Here is a 17,807-nt window from a genome sequence, read left to right on the forward strand (position 1 = left end):
TTAAACATAGTTAAAAATGCACAGCAATACAACATTTACTGTGTTATACACAAAACACAGCAAAATTACTCATTCAACACTGCATATGATCACATTTGTCTAAAATATGAGCGTGACGTGTCCCTGTCACTTTTGTGAATGAGGACCTGATTAATTGTTGTGGTTTCTCCTTGCAGCTGATTGGCTGGAAGGGGTTTAAAAGGATCAAGCCCCGCCCACTAGGGGAGCCAGTGAGTTTGGATGAGAGGATTTAGTTTGTATATTATATTATTTTTAAGGTTAGAAGATCTGTAGGATAAAATGAATTTCTGAATTACATCTCCGTCCAGTTGATGACAGTAATACACTAAGCATGTAAAACTGCCAGAAAACGTTATAGAAGAATTCTGATCAAATTTTCTAAAAGACACAGACATTTTTTTCAGCTGTCCTTCAACAAAACTTAAATGGAAAATATGTGTGAACCCGCCTGGAAAATCCTCCTCAGCTCTTTCAATTCCAGGAAGTCCCACCCTCGCTGCACCATCCGTCTCCGTCGCTCAAGCCAATTAGCTAGCAGCGGTATAAAGTGTGAGAGTGAGCCGTGTGTCTGTTTTCCACATTGCAGATAACAATCGAGTGTCTGTGTCGTGCACTTTTACCGTGACCTCGATGTTGGGCCTTGTCTATTGTGTGGCAGGTGTTTCTCTCCTGCTGACTGAAGCGACTGACTGATTTTGATCTCAAACCAGCATTCATGGCCACTTAAGCGCCAACATCTCTGGCCTTTTCCAGCTCTGTTGTGAGACTTTCTAAGGTTTTACTCAAAGCTGAGCAACTCTCAAAAGGAAATCTATTGTCTGTTATACAGAGTTGTGTATACATTTACTCGATTATACTCACTAAACTACCTTTTTTTCTTTTTTTAAATGTCCGTTTAGGAGAACATTTGCTACCTTGTGCTTTTACTTGAGTAACTTTATTATGAAGTATTTTTATTCTTGCTTGAGTAAAATTTCTGAATTTTCTACCCACTGAATGAAAGTCAAACATGTTTTAACCAAAAATCCATCGGACACAAACACACACCTGCAGTTTTGGTTAAAGTTTTTTTAGTGAAAAAAACTAATTTGGAAATTTTGTTATTTTTTGTTAGTTGTAACAAAAATACTAAAATTACAACCAAACTTTGTATTTTGGTCCACCTCATTTTAAATATTAAATGATTGATAATTTGATCAGGTACTCGGTACTTGAGCAGACTTTACCAAAACAGTTTTTACTCTTACTTGAGTCTTGGACGACTACTCTTTACTTTTACTTGAGTACAAATATGCTGAAGTAGTGCTACTCTTACTTAAGTACAATTTTTGGGGACTCTATCCACCTGATTATACATTTAAATTAGCTGAAATAACAATAAGCTTACAGTATTTAGTCTGCATTGTTAGAAAAATACTTTAATTTCCCAATCAAGCACTACTTTCTGAAGGTTTTCTGCAATAATGTGACAGACATAATGGATATAAATGCTTTTTAAAGGATTTTGAATGTAAACACAGGCATTTGTGACCTTAAAAAATGTTTTTTCCTTTTTATTTTTAGTTCCTCTGTTCTGTATGTCCCACAGGGAAAAGAACCAGATTAAATCATTTCCTCTTGCATTGTGATACTTCAGAGGTTGAACTACACTCAGTTTTTGTGTAACGCATTCGAAAAGTGTCTCTCTATTAAATAAAAAAATAACTGTAACATCTGCACATAGAAAGAAAAATATCACAGCTCTTATCTAAGAAAGTATAGAAACTTTCTATAAGTTATGAATAAGTTATGAATCATTTTCAGTTCCCCAGTTTATTTAGTCAAAACATTATAACCAACAGAGCTGTCTGCAAAACAAAGACACTATATGAGAATCAAACACCATTGTTTTTTTAACCCTAACCAGGGTTCTGAATGTTTTTCCCAGAATGGTTATTGATCTGAATGTATTGTATAAATTAATAGCTGTAGAGCTAAAACTGAATAATTGATGGCTCTGATCAAGTTGTCATACAGAGAATATTTTATTTTATATGTTTTTATCTGGTGCTTGTGTTTATTCTCATGCCGCCCTGGGCTACTGCCCATTTTAAAAACCCTACTGAGTTAGCTGGTTCCGAAAATAAGTATTTAAAGTACAAAAAGAAACTTTATTCTTGAAAAAAAAATACAAATGTCAAGCTCTATAAATATATAAAAACATGTTTTTAATTGTAAAATTAAACAATCACAGTTTTATTTTCATGTCTCAGAAAAGCATCAAACTTTCACAAAAGGTAAAAATATTCTTCCCTATTGACTCATTTTAAAAAATAGGGATGAAAAATAATGAGCCCTCCTTTAAAAAATAAAGCTCATGCCTTGGAGGATCAGGATGTAGTGAAACAGGAAAAACTGTCTCTTATAACAAAATTAAATTCAATGCATGAATTTTATTAAAACAAATAAAAGAACACTTAAAAATAGTTACTTCCTTTTACTTATGAAGATATGTTTGTTATTAAGAGTCATCCTGAAGGAGCAAGAAGCTGTTTCTTCAAACTTATTACTAAAAATGTTTTTATTTTATAAGGCAAAAAGACCAAAATCTTTACAGCTGAGAATGTAAATCAGAAAAACTGAGTTGTTTAGTTTGTTTTGGTAAACAATAGTTCTTCATTAAACTTTGAAGCTGCTGACAAATTAAAAAAAGTTTTCTTTTTTTTTTATTAAGTACAAAACAACTCAAAGTATTTAAACACAGCCAAAAACATGTATATCTCAGTAGACCCCAATTTGAGTTAAATTAGAAAAATAAAAATATTTATTTCTAATTCTTCTTCATCAGTGTCAGATATGATCAGCATTGTAAAAATGTGCACCGTCTTTTCATTCTGGGTTTTTAATGGTTAAATTATATTGTTAAAAATAAAGCTCCAGTAAAATAAAGGAAGAAAAAAAACAGACATTTACTGCTCACTGCAACATCGACTCAGGAGCTGATATGACGTATTTGTTTTGGTCAGTTTTCATTCTGCCTTTCTTCATTCCTCCATTTAACATTACATTACTAGCTGTCGCTCAGCTAGCTGTGCTGCACTGCTAATGCTAGCTGGTGCATAAACAGGAATAAGTAATGTACATTGTTGTTTTTATCCATATGTATTACAGAGTTTACAACATTGGTATTAGCTTCAACTAGAACATCTTCTTTGCTGTTGAGTTTCTGTTGGAATCGCTATATGTTTAAGCTAATGCTAATGCTAAAACATTTTTGTTAGCTGGTATTTTCTTGAAATGATGAATTTCCTGTAGCTACATTCAACTATATCCATGTTTAAAACTTGTAGCTGTTGATTTGAAGTTAAAGAAGTTCAAGGTAGGTTAGCTTCTTCTTTATTTATGCGATGCAGTAGCTACCAGCTAATCAAGCATGATGCCACCACCATGACTGATGTTTCATAGATTTGTTTGAAAACCTTTTTCTAATTCGTTTTGTATTCATTTGATTAGTAAAGTGCATATCAATTAACTTTACCTCGATTTACACTGATTTAAATATGCAGAAATTAGCGCAGAAGCTAAATTTCATTTTTTGTCCTAATGCAGCAAAACACAACAGTAAAACACAATTGCCTAATATAATTGTGATAATAAAAATCTGTGTTTTGAATCAAACTGTAATCTGAAATATTTGCTATCATGCATTTCTGTGCCAAGAAACTAACTAGTGTATTAGAAATCCATAAAAAGTGTGTGATAAAGATGCACACTGAGACTGAGGTATCCAAATATTAGTGAGAGGTGCATTACTGTGTTTCAATCTGTTAAAAGTACAAAGTTAATATGACATTACTGCCCATGATTGATTGAAAGTCCATCTGTAAACTTAAAGAGGACCTATTATGCAAAATTCCCTTTTTGCACATTTTTAATGCTTTCATTTGGTCTCTACTGCTTCTAAAAACAGACATTTTTTTTTGGCTGTAAGTTAATGTTAAAAAAACGAGCTGTTTCAAAAACCTTCCAGATTTTGAATCACAATCGATGGGAATTGCGCCGTCACTTAGCAACCCTAATGAATCCCAGTTTGTCACCCAGTGGCCCAAAGCAGAGCTCGAGTACGTTTGGTCAGCTGGCTTTACCACAGTATGCGCTGAAAATATGTTTTTATTCTTTCATTTGGGTCTCCACTGTTTCTAAAAACAGCTCAAGTGCTTAAAAAAAGCTGTTTTTTGGCAATAAGTTTATATTTTTTGGTGTTGGGAAAATGAGACATTTCAAAAACCTAAAGTCACAGTTTAGAAGCCACTGCCCGTTACCTAGCAACCTCAGTGAAGCCCAGGACGTTACCTAGCAACCCAAATGGAAGTCCAGCACGTCTTGGTTAGCTGGTTTTATGGCTGTCGGTACAATGGCTGCTGAGATAAAACGAGTGTTTTGTTGGCGACTTACTATCCAGAAACCACTTGTTGCCTTTTTGTTGGTAAAGCAGGAGGCTGTACTTAATGCTTTTCAAAGCTACACAGTGGTATAATTGTGCATCTATTTGCAGCCATCTTCACATGCGATTGTAAATGTTGGGTTGGCGGACCTGACTAGACTAAATTCTCAATATCTAAGAATGATTTTTGCAAAAAAAAAATAATAAATAAAAAATGCAGTGAACATGTTTGGACCAATACTAACCCGTTCATTGAAGCATAATAGGTCACCTTCCACCATATCTCAGTGTCATGACAGATTTACGTTCTCATATTCCCCGTGGTCCGAGTCTTCCAGCTCGATGCCCGGCACCAGGCTGTAGTACTCAGTGGACTGAGTCAGATAGACCTTCTCTCTGTCCGCCGAGTCTTTCATCACTTCGGTCACGCTGACCGTGTCCAGCTCAGTCTTGCTGACCTTGTCGGGCTCCTGGGGACCCTGCCTCCCCTCCGAGGAGCCGGGAAGAGACTCTGCTGAGCTCAGCTTGATCTCCACCTCCTCGTAGATGTCCCTGGTGCTGCCCAGGAGACCCGAAGCCGGGCGGAGCAGCAGCTGGTTCTTCAGGATCCCCTCCGTCCTGCAGTCGGCAGCTCTGATCGGGTCGGCGCCTGGATCCTGCTGCTTGTTGTGGTGCTTGTGGTTGCTGCAGCCAACGTTGGGGGACCTCTTTTTGGAGGAGCTGAAAGTGAGAGTTTCCTTTTTCTTCCTCTTCCTTCCACAGCACCAGCAGAGCAGCAAGGCGGAAAGGATGAGGAGAGGTAGGACGATGAAGAGCGCCGTAAGGCTGGCCAGGCGACAGACGTCACTGATGCTTAGCGACCACACCGTTCTGCCGGCGAGGTGTCGAGGAAAGAAGCACGTCAGGTTCCCCAAGAGATCCTCCAGCCGGGCCGTCCTGTTGGCCTGCCTGCCGGACTCCAACCCTTCCAGGAACAAACAGGAGCATTCCCACTGGTTCCCATCCAGCCCCAGAGTATGAAGACTGGGAATCTGGAATAAATCACCAGGGAGGGAGCGCAGCTGGTTCCCCTGCAGGTCCAGCCTTTGGAGGCGATCAGAGTCCTGAAGGAAGCCTTTGGGAATCTCCTGGAGTTGGTTCTGACTCAGGTCCAGCTCAGTCAGACAGGGCTGGTCCGCCAGGAAGTGCTCTGGCAACTCTCTCAGTTTGTTCCCATCAAGGAAAACTCTCTGCAGTGAAGAAGCTTGCTTTCCACTGACAATAATAAGGCTGATGTGGCAGTTGGAGAGATCCAGAGTTTGTACGTTGGTGCCGTTGGTAAACACAGACCAGCGCACGTGACCGAAGGCAGAGCCAGAGAAGTTCAAGCAGCAGGCATCAGCGGGAACCTCAGAGGGAAACTGGGACAAGACGGTAGCTGCTGGACAATTGCATCCATGAACTGGACCGGTCTTCAACAGCAAGGCCAACATCAAGAGATCCCAGCGGAGAACCATCTCTGCAACAAAAATCACAGATGAATGAATTCATCAGATCCTCCACTGCAAAAACCATACCAACTATTTTGGGTCTAGCTTCTAGTGCAAATATCTTAGCACTAGGCCTGCTAGCTAGATGTCAGTTGAAGTTGCAGTACGTAACTTTTATAATCTGTTAAAACTGTCAGCATGTCGTGACAGTATACAATCTGTATAAAGATTGATCTCCACTTCCTCCCTGAGCTACTATTCCCATCTGAAGAAATGTAACACTCCTGCTCAAAAACAACCAATCAGAGCCAGGAGGAGGGTCTTAACACTGTCAATCAATGCTGCTCAATCTGCAAATGGCTGATAAACAATTTACAGTTCCAGGAAACCGTTAATCCGCAGTCGGCTGTGGTCATGCTAACTAGTAACAGCCACTTACTTTTTTGGCCTCCACCCAACAGAGGGCGCCACTGGTCATCCTTAAGGGGAGCCAGTTTTAATAAAAACAAAGATGGCGGAGGGATCGCTGAAGAGGAAAGAGAAACGGCCCAAACATAGTCCGGTGAGGGACGCAAAATACTTTTTATTGGGTTCTGTTTACAAATTTAACAGCAGTTTCTGTCCAGTTCGTTGAAACAGAGTGACAAGTGAAGTCTGCCGTCCTGAAAAAAATATCTGTTCATGGGTGAATACGTAAGTGTTTCACATATTTTAATCTTTCTTTATGTATTCAGAAGCCAAACAGCTTCCCGTTTTGTTATATTTCATATATATGTCGAATCTCTTGGTACAAGAGAAAACTGTTTTTTAAGGAAATCGGCCGCTTATCAATTAATCATCAGTCCATCGACAAAATAAATCAACGTGAGATTAACTTATTAATTGATAACTTGCATTCCAATATACTACACCTGAGGGCAAAACTAACTCTGAAGTAACTTTTCAGTAAGATATAGGAGCTTGTTTTAAATGAATAATTCCCTAATTTTGATGAAAAGGTACAGGTTTCACTGATATATTATTTCACTTGTAACTTGGGAAATAGTCTAGCAGTGAAACCAGTACCTTTTAAAATCAATATTAAGGAATTATTGACTTAAAACAAGCTTCTATATCTTACTGAGTTAGTTACTTCAGAGTTAGTTTTGTCTTATTTCAAGGGTGCTAAGATATTTGTACTAGAAACTGGACCAAAAATACTTGGTAAGTTGTGTTTTTGCAGCGTTTTAACCCTCTGCTTCCTCCTCAAGCCTACCTGCCTCCCTGACCTCCCACAGACCAAGATGGTGGCTGATATGCTGGTAAACTCAGCAGCTTCTCTGAGGACTCCTGTTTGCTTTGAGGATTGTAAAAGTTGGCATGGCGACTGGGATCACTGGGGAGCAGCTGCAGGAGAGGAAACAGATGCTCGGGTGAAGGTTTCGCTTGTATTGGTACATGGGAACAATATTAAAAACACAGTTCAACTGCCTTGTCTTGGCAGTTTTTACTTTTAAGATGAGAGGTTCTTAAGACACCTAAGCCTGCTTTAAACGTACAAATTCAAATTTTGTACCTTTTGTGCTTCCATTTAGGTTTCTACTGCTTCTAAAAACAGAAAAAGTGTAAGAAAAAAAACACCCAGCTGTTTTTTGGTGTCTGGAAAATGTGCAGTTTCAAAAACCAACAGAATGTGACATCACAAGTCCACAGGGATTGCATTGTTACCTAGCAACCCCAGCGAAGCCTAGACCGTCACCTAGCAACCCACACTGAGCCCCAGCTGGTTTTAACACTATACGCGCTGTACAATGGCTGCTGGAAAAGACAGGTCGTTTTGTTGTTGACTTGCCATCCAGAAATTACTTGCTGCATTCTTATTGGTTGTGCAGAAGGCTCTACTTCTGCCTTTCGAAGATCTACAGTTACATAATCTGTTTGCAGACATTTTCACGTCCTACTTTCACTGCCTGCATTCATGAAGCCTCTTTTTCAACTCCTCTGGGATTTAGGGTCAAAGTTCAAATATTATTTTAGCTCGAGATGCTAATTAGCTCTCCAATAAAAACAATAGCTTGTCAGCACAAAAATGTGGAAAAAAAGCCTTGAAAACGATTGAAAGAGAACTATGCTATCACTAGCATAGCTCTCTTTGTGCTAACTGTCTTCTAGGTTCTGTACTGAAGTTTTAAAGAAGCGCTAAACACTGACCAACAAAATCTTCATCCTGACGTCACTTTAATGTTTTTTTGTTTGTAATTTTTTAGCTTCTTTCTGCAGATGCAGTGCATGAAGACAGATTAGCATAGCTTAACCGCTGCCTTTTTGTCTGCTAACCATAGCCCTAATCTCTTAAACATCCAGATATGTGCTTCTTCGGCTGATAAATCACATATTTGGCGGGTCGGCCGGTTCAGCTTGCATGTCGGCCACAGCTGGACCAATAAATCCCAGACTCCCTGCAGATGTAGTCAGCAAATAATTAACAGGAGATTGCAGCAAGAAATGTCAATTTAGGTTTTGTCTTCCAGAGAAACCACATAAAGTTTCTCTACATAAACTCACTTCCTGCCGTTGTTAAACAGCCTCGTTGAACCCGCTGATATTCTCAGAAACGGCCTATTTTTGCCTTTTTTATGTGGCATCTCTTGGCTTTCCATTGAATTAAGAAAGTAAAGGTCAGATCTTTACTGTGGCTCTACATCAAAGTTTTGGTTTCTTCAGCAACATGACTGACCTTTAGAGATAAAAAGAAAGCAACAAAAAAAACATGCATTCTTTGTTTACTGATAACTTTAGCCATGATCTATATCTGTAAGGCCTCAGTGAAAATAACATGACCATAACAAAGGGGGAAAAAAGTATTTAGTCGTTTATTTATCTTCAAAGATTCCCACTGGATCCTGCAGTAAGTTTAGTTCAACTCAGATTAAATTCAAAAGTAGTAGCAAAAGGAGTTTACTCCTGACTCCTCTTTCTTTAGTCTGCTAATAATAAATAAATGCAAATTTTTCCAAGAACAATTGATTTCTATGTTAATTTTTAAATTGAAAGTTATTTTTAAAGGAGCAAGCACACTGCAAAAACGCAAAATCTTACCAAGCATTTTTGGTCTATTTTTTTGTGAAAAAAATATCTTAATACACTTGAAATTAGAAAAAACTAACTTATAAGTAACTTTTCAGCAAGAAATATTAGCTTGTTTTAAGCCAATAAATTTCTTAATATTATGAAAAAGAAATTTACCCTAACACACTAGTTCAGTGGCAAATTATTTAACTTTTTAAATTTTTTCCATGTTATAAGTGGAACTTGTTTAACTTTGAAATTTTAAAATTTTCTTTTGAATTATGCTTCATTATCAATATTATGTCTGATTAGGGCCTGGGCGGACGGACTGACGGACGGATGAAAAATTTCAGTTTGCTGCTACTTTAAGGTTAAAATTAATTACCATAATGTTTGTATGATGTAAGCTAATTAGAAATTATGCTAATGGTAGCACAGTTAGCACAACTTCTGTTATCATTTATCACTTGGATTTGCTCAGGAATGATGAGGCATTTATTGTTGACATGTTGGTGTAAGGGGGCCCCAAGTTCAAATCTGCTCAGGGCCCCAAAAAGATTTTGACTGGCCCTGTCGTTTAGCCTCCTTCATGCTGTCTGACAGGTTCTGTTTCAGGGATTTCCTCATTCTGCAGGTCAGGAGGTTTTCAGGCCTGAGTTGGTGAGTAAAAGTGAACAAAGCAGTGCTGATCCCCTGCAGTTAATTCTTTAGGAAACAGAATATAATCGTCTTGGTCATTATTTGAGAAACTGAATGTTGTCTGTGATCAGTTACAGGAGGCCATCTTGCATCATCACTGTTCAAACAAACAGGCTTTCCTGCTTCCTGTTTGCTTCACACATGAGTTATTCAGGGAGGCAGGCCTTGTTTATGTTCCCCACAGTCAGGCTGAGGCAGCCCTGCTCTGCACCTCAGCTCACCAGTAATTAGTTTATTTATGTCTCAAAATCATCGGCTTCTGCCAAATGTTTTCATCTGAATGTCTCCCAAAGAAGAAATAACATTTAAGGTGACAGGAAATGAGTGTAATCATGTTATTTATTTGTGTTCTTTATATTTTAGTGTTAAGAATACCACAATTTGAACCAGTTAAATTTATATTTTAGTCAATCTGATGTCATTTGAAAATATTAAATCAGATTTTGTGATCTACTATATGAAAGAAGCGACTTTAATCTCTGAATTTAAACTTTTTCTCAGATTTGGATTTTAAAATTCAGACTTTAATCACAGAATTTTGAATTTTTTCCCCTCAAAATTCAAACATCAATCTAAGGATTCTGACTAATCTCAGAGTTTTGACTTTAATCTCAAAATTCAGACTTTGATTTCTAATTGTGAATTTTCAGAAGTGTTGAAATTGTCTATGCCCTATCAGACAAATGCAGTCTTGAAACTCAATAAATTTACCTGCTTTTATTCAAATTCAGGACCGCTCCGATCTTTTTTGAGGATTTGAATTTCACGCTGTGGTTCTCCGTGTTCCTGCATGTCGTTTTCCTCTGCGGTTATTTGCTTGCTGTTGGGTTTTATTTTTAGCTGATAATAATCAGATGGACGAATACGGAACAGGAAAAGTGTTGGTTGGTTATTTGCTTAAAGTTGAAAGTTTTGTTTCAACACTGGGAAAATACAAAATCTCACCAAGTATTTCTGTCTACTTCCTAATGCAAATTAGTTACTACATATGAAATAAAACAAAACTATCTTACAAGTAACTTTACAGTAACATACAGGAACTTTTTTCCTTTATACTGATGAAAACTTTCTAGTTCCACTAGAAGATTCTCACAATAACAAATTTTCCTTTAAATTGTCCCAGAAATTATTGTGATAAATGATAATATTGTTGTTTTGAAACAATTTTCTAGTAATATAATGTCACTAAAAATCCAAGAACACATTTTTAAAGGTCAGTAAACTTTAGATTAATTTGAACATTTAACGCTGGAACTGGAAGACATTAAAAATATCCAAAAAAGAAACAACAAATAAAATTCATTTTGAAGTCTCTATAAATACAATTGTCCTTTTTTTAAAAAAGTCTTGAGGCCAATAAATAATTTTGTCATCCAGTTTTTGGTAGAATAAAAGGAAAATCATAAATTATGCAAATGGAAATTATTGAGCTCGTTTTAATTTATCTTGCGATTAATTGATTTACTCTCTTTTGCTCTGAAAACGAGAAAAATTGTTGGTAATATTTTGTGTTTTTGCGGAGAATCGTTCACAGCTCCATCTGAGCGACTCTTAAAACGGTTCAAAAGTCTTTGCATTCTTCAGTGAAGATAACCGAGACGTCAAGCTCTGTCAGAGTCGGATAAGCGGAGGAAAGGTTGCAGCTGTAGCAAACATAAACGCAGAAATCGACGAGGTGATTTCACTGCGGCGAACTGGAATCCGCAGGCTGACCTTCTGGATGTCTGAGAGCGAGAACGAGGATTTAAATCAGGATGATCTCACCCTCTAACAATGCGAGCCGCTGCTTCCTCTTTGGCAGCCAAACGGCCTCTGAATAATAAATTCATGCATCCTTTCATCTGGACGAATCTGGAAAAATCCAAGGCATGTCTCCTGTGCTTCCAATGTCCAACTGGTTTGAATTTCAAGGCATAAAGACACATTTTAAGTTTGGAGAAGTGAGAATAAACTTTACCGCAAGTGGGCCAGTGGCGAAATAAGTGGATCTGCATGATATACAACGGCGTATTAGGGATATTATAGGGAAGAAAAAAAGGGAAATTTCTGACAAAATTTTGAGATTAATCACAGAAATGTTCTCGGAAAAAACATAAAAATGTCTGTAATTCATCCATCCATCCATTTTCTAATCACCCTTTGTCCCTAATGGGGTCGGGAGGGTTGCTGGTTCCTCTCCAGCTAATGTTCCGGGCGAGAGGCGGGGTTCACCCTGGACAGGTCGCCAGTCTGTCACAGAATGTCTGTAATTGAAAGGTCTAAAATTTCCTAGAACAAGTTTAAGAGAAACTCGCATAAATCAGAGAAATTTTCTTGAAAAACATTTCTGAGTTTAAAAAAAAAGTAAAATATTTTACTTTTGAATCTCAAAGTTTCCAAAAGTCAAAAATTCCCTACTTTAAAATTCTGAAATTTTCATGGTTTTTGTAGCAAATTTCTGAAATTAATCTAAAAAAAATTTAAATAAAATTTTGCCATACTACAGCCTTTGTAATAAAAAAGGGGAGTACATTTAAGCCAAAAAAATCTCAGAAATTTTCTAGAATATACTTGATTTTTTTATTTTTATTCAAATGTAAAAAAAAATAAAATAAAATTGTTTTGAGACTCAGGACATTTCCGATTTTTGAAAATGTTCAAATTTGCATTTTTGGAAGTAATTTTCTCCGTCTTTTCCCCTTTCTAGAATGACTTTTCATAGGGGCGCAGTACTACAGGGGGCGCCAAAATGAAGGTGTAACGTTTAATTCTAGTCAGTATTTTCCGTATTTAATAACTGTTTTCTAATGTGTAAATTATGTAATCTATCGGAAAGGCAGGCCTTTCACCTCAGAAAGTAGAAAGTTTTGCCTCTCACCGTTAAACTTTAGTCCTAATTACCCATTTTACCTCTGTGTCTCTTTAAGATTTGATTTCTGTTCTTTAGCTAACATTATCCTGTTAGTCGGTGAAGAGGTTTAAATAAATCTAATCCTAATTTATTAGGACCAAACTGGTGTGACAGGTGCATAAATCCCCATAAAATGTTTATTTATGGCGGTCAGAGTTTGAATAAAAGGTGAGACGTTTTCTTACCTGCTGTCTCCATCAGGTCGCAGCTTCTCTGAAACGGTAATGATGGCGGGTTCAATCACACCGTCTGTCTCCTCTCTGCATCCTCGCTCTGCCGCTCCGTGGGTGTGTCTCCTCCGAGTGGAAAGTGGAAACTCGGCGTCCTTTTCTGAGTGGGACTGTGCGCAGAGGCGGGTTATTTATCTGGGAGGGAGCGCTGATAAGGTTTTTCCGCTAAAAGTGAACTTTACGTCGCTTTTTAACTCATTCTGCTCGACTGGTTTGATTCTGGAAGAACTCCGGGCAAAGTTTACGCAAAGTCGACGGCAGCCTAGTGGGGACGAAGCGCCACCTGGTGGATGGAAACACAACTACAACTGTTTAAATACCGCAAAAACACAAAATACTAAGTATTTTTGTTTAGTTTCTAGTGCAAATGTGTTAATACACATGAAATAAGACAAAACTAACTTACAAGTCATAATTCCATGATAGCCTAATATGGCCACAAATAAGGGGAAAAAAGTTTCTACCAAAAAGTCTTATTAAAATTTCTCAATTCGAAATTTTTTTAGATTAATCGAAAAAAAAAAAAAAAACTAGGAAATTTCAGTTTGAAAAGTTGTCAAATTTGCAAAATTTGTTTAAAAATAAGTAGAATTTTTTTTACTTGAAGCTAAAAACTTTTTACCTTGTTTTTCCTCAAAAACTTTTGAGATTAATCTGAAAACGTCTGGGGGGGATGTTTGACATTTCAAAATCAGAAATTTCCATGTTTTTTTTCTCAAAATGTTCTGAGATTAATCTAAAAACTTTGGTAGAAATGTACTTTTTATTTTTACTTTTAATCCACAATGATTTTAACAGGCTTTTTTACAGCAAGACATAGGAGCTGGTTTTAAGTTGATAATTCCTTAATATTGTTTTAAAAAGGGGCTAGTTCCACTGGCAGACCTTTTCACTCATGACATACAAAAATATCTTGTTATAAGTAAAACAAAAATCTTTTCAACTACCAAGATATTTATAAGAAGACACCGATTCAACAGGGTTATCTTGTTCAAACCAAACTAACAAAATGCCCCTACCCTTGAAGAACACTTTTTTATAAAATTGTAAAGTATAAAATTTACAATTTTATAATTATATAAAAGCATGGACTCTAATACAGAGACTTGAGGGACACCTTTTGCCTTATTCTGATAACAGGGAGAAATTTTTTTAGGTTAATCTAGGAAATTCTTGAAGAAAAAACTGAGTTCAAAAGTTGGGAAATTCTTCAACTTTTGAAGATGTTGTGTTTTTTTATCTACATATTTTCGAAACACTGAAATTGTTGTTGTTTCTCGAATTCATGAGATTAACCTTAAAGCTTCAAGATATTTTTCAAGCAAATTATGATTTTTCAAACTCATAAATAAACTCTTCCCCCCCCCAAATTTGAAGATTTCTCTATAGCTAACGGGTTTTAGTATAATAATATAAAGTGTAGATGTACTTTAAAAATTAAAGGTTTATGGAAACTTATGGCAGATGTTACCTTGAAAATGTTACATGTGAAAAATCGCTGAAGGTGAGATTAATTATGTAATGACTAAATTATCTACATTATCTTCACCGAAGGCGAATCAAATAGAAATTTACAGCCAATCAACGGTTCAGAGAAGGAATCGATGCCCTCAACCGTTTCTGGCTTTTAAACGTTTCAGCCACCAGATGGCGCCATCCGCTCACTAAACTCATCCACTACACTGACTGATTTGGTCTAATATTGCACATACTGGCAGATATGATACTGATTATGACAAAATCCATAAAAATCAACAAATGCAGTTTTTATTTATTTGTAAAAGACAAAATAATGTTTATACAGTCTATACAACGATCAGTGATAATGAGACACTTCTGATCTGCTACAAAATTAGTGTAAACATTTCCTGTTTATCTTTATGCAAATGTAAAGAGTCCAGAGTTTACTGTAAACAACTCTCACCTTTAACTGACTGTATATAAAACACATTAAAGGCGGCCTACTAAAACAATGAGGAAACATATAACTTTAGGAATAAAGTTTTCTTTAGAGTAAGTTTGTTTTGTTCTCTTTGACTGAACATTTTATTTCTTTACAGTTTAAAGAGAATTTCTGTACATTCACTCAGAGACCAGGGGGCAGCGATGACTCCTGGTGCAGTTTCAGTTCTGGACGCAAGCAGGTCAGTGTTTTAAAATGTCAACTTGGACGCTAATTCAGAAATGAGGGCCATTGTAGAAAGAAAGAAACAAAAGGAGGACATTTCCACCAAAACAATATTGGACATTTTCTAGAAAGAATTAAGAAATTATTGGATTTCAAAAGTTGAAAATTTTCTAGAAAAACTCAGAAATTTTTAATTTCAAAAATGTTCTAGAAAAAAACCTGAACATTTCAGTTTGAAAATTCAAAAATTTCCTGGAAGAAAATGCAGAGCTTTTGAAAAAAAAAAAAAAATCAGATATTTTTGAGAACAAACTGGGAAATTTATGAGTTTGAAATGTTAAAAAGTTAGAAAATTTCTAGAAAAAAAAAAATTTCAAACTCAGAAGTTTTATAGAAAATGCTGAAATTTCAAGCTTAAATTCATAGTTTGAAATTTTGGAAATATGAATTTGAAAAGTTGAACATTTTTCCACTTTTGAGACTCAAAAATTCCTTTTTTTTTGTAGAAAATTTACTAAAACAATCTCAAAAATTATTTTAGATTTTTCTGGCAAATTTTCAACATTTCAAACTCAAATTTTCTTGGGAAAAAAAAGTCAATTTCTGAGTTTTTTCTGGATAAGTTTTGACTTTTTTTTGTTGTTTTTATGGTAGAAATTTCCTCCTTCTTTTTTCTACATAAAAGGGTTCCATACCTTTGTAGAAATGTCACTTTAAATGTGTAAGGGTTTAAATCCAAATAAACTCTTTTTATCAGACCAACTAGAGACTAAAAGATCTGCAAAGAGTTGTAAAAAAGAAGAAGAAAGAACAGGCTTTTTACAAATTTCCAACTAAAAATTCAATGTTTCCAGACTGTCGCAATTTTTTTCAAATCATATTTTTTTTCCTCTTATTGGACGCTTGAGTATCTTCTCCTTTGGTTTTTATCATCTGCATGTTCTGAAAAACATTTCACATGAGTTTGGCTTTCATTTCAAATTTCACTGCTCTTCTTGACATGAGCAACATTTTGGATCAGCTCTATTTTTTATCTTTGGGACTGCGACGTTTCAGATCTGGACTATATCATTTCTAATGCACAGTCTTTAAATCACAGTTTGTTATCTGTGATATCTATTTTTCCTGTAAAAAGAAAATCCCTGAAAGTTGGACTAAAAATCCTCTGGCATTTATTTTTGGAAAAGGTTTAAGCACAGATCCAATTTAAAACCGCCTTGCAAAGAAGAGAAGTGGTCCATTTTAATTTTTGTATGAGTCTGTCATTATCTGTAATTTCTGTCTGGTTCAATGCGGTTAAGTAAAAATAATAATCATTTTCCAGGCGTATTGAGGTTTTCTATATTTCAAATTCTATCTTTTCACAGACTTACTCTCACAGACTCTATAGAAATCCTGAAATATCCAAAATAAACGTGGCAAGTTTGTTTATTCATGTTTGTGTTCCTAATGCTGATCTCACCATATTTGGATTCATTATTATTGCTCTAAAAATACCAAAGTAAGTGTTTATTACTCTGTTTTTAGTTTCCTAGTTTATTCTTGTCTTCAGTTTCTTGTGTCTTTGTATTTATTTCTCTTACATAACTTTGTTTCTGTGTTTATTTTAAATTTTCACCCAGTATATGTTTGCCTTCTCTCACAAACCGTGTTTCTGTTAATGTTTTTCAATTTCGAATTAGAAAAGGTTGATGGAAATGGCAAAATTTGAAATAACTTCTTCAGTTTTGTAGAAAAGTGTTTTTTCTCTTGCTTGCAGTGGTTTGTGGCTTTTCCAAAAGAAAAAACAAACATGAGCTGAATAAGTAGCCAACGCTCCCAACCACTGATGTGTCCATGCCTTACCAGAGGCACAAAACTGTGAAATTTCTTTATGTAACTTCCCAGCTTAGACGGGGGAAGTCCACTCTTTCTTTTTATTACAGCCATACGTAGCGTCAATATTTGGCAAAATTACGCTTTAAGTAGCCTTGTAGATTCGCTCCAAACCAGCAGATGAAAACGTGATTAATTTGCATTTTTAACCACTTTTTTTTCTACAAAACCTTAAAGGGCCAGTATTATGTGTTTTCCAGGCACATAGTGCCATAAAAAGGCACAATAAAGTAACTTTGTTACCTTCAGTGCAAAACACCTGGGTGGACCTAGCTCCTAGCCTCTGTCTCTTTAAGAAGCTCCTGCTCTTTCTGAAACTCCACCTTCAGGAAGTCATCACGACATGGCTCCTCTATTACATTTAACATTTTACTGAGAAGTGGCTCGTATGAGGAGCTCAGCAGATGCGCAGTTCCACCAGACGTTTGCTAATTTCTGTTGGCTAGTCTGAAGGAGCTGAGAGGGGGAGGAGCTGCGTCTTGAAGGCAGAGCTAGGTCCACGCAGGTGTTTTGCACAGCTGAATGGTTGAAGGATTTCTGTATGGAAGAATTAAAGCGACAGTCCAGGTTTGTTTTTGGTGAGGGAATAAAATTATAACACGATGTAAAGCCAAAAAAGTTGATTTTAAAGGATACTGCTCCTTTAAGAAAGATATTTTTGTTTTCATCTCTCTGCCTCTTTTCTGACTTAAAAAAAAAAAAAGATTTTTACTTCGATGGGAAATTTACTGGCAATATTATTGATTGCTAAAGAAATGTTGTGTTTTAAATAGGCCGGTCTTTAAGGTCACTGCAAAAACACAACATTGTATCAAGTATATTTGGTCTAGATTCTAGTGCAAATATCTTGGTACGTTGAAATAAGAAAAAACTAACTTACAAATAACTTTTTAGAAATACATAAGAGCTTGTTTTAAATAAATAATTCCTTAATGTTGATGAAAAAGTTTTATTATAAGTGAAATAATCTGCCAGTGCAAAAAGAGAATGAAGGTACAATTTAAAATTTTTTTATTAATTTGTT

At 36.1% G+C, this 17,807-nt stretch overlaps 1 protein-coding gene across 2 annotated transcripts; it reads right to left on the minus strand.

Annotated features, from left to right (window-relative positions):
• Positions 1-1,190: 1,190 nt before the first annotated feature.
• Positions 1,191-12,963, minus strand: si:ch211-106k21.5 (vasorin). Of its 2 annotated transcripts, none has more exons than XM_044133691.1 (2): positions 12,736-12,963; positions 1,191-5,942 (listed from the first exon to the last, which is right to left on the minus strand). In XM_044133691.1, the coding sequence occupies exons 1-2, from the start codon at positions 12,746-12,748 to the stop codon at positions 4,735-4,737; spliced, it is 1,221 nt and encodes a 406-aa protein (XP_043989626.1). In that variant the 5' UTR covers positions 12,749-12,963; the 3' UTR covers positions 1,191-4,734. The 2 variants fall into 2 exon arrangements, with proteins under 2 accessions (XP_043989626.1, XP_043989627.1); XM_044133692.1 differs by lacking the exon at positions 12,736-12,963 and adding an exon at positions 7,169-7,299.
• Between the last annotated feature and the right edge of the window lie 4,844 nt (positions 12,964-17,807).

The sequence above is a fragment of the Gambusia affinis genome, linkage group LG12 (genome assembly GCF_019740435.1).
Source record: "Gambusia affinis linkage group LG12, SWU_Gaff_1.0, whole genome shotgun sequence".
Lineage (NCBI taxonomy): Eukaryota > Metazoa > Chordata > Actinopteri > Cyprinodontiformes > Poeciliidae > Gambusia > Gambusia affinis.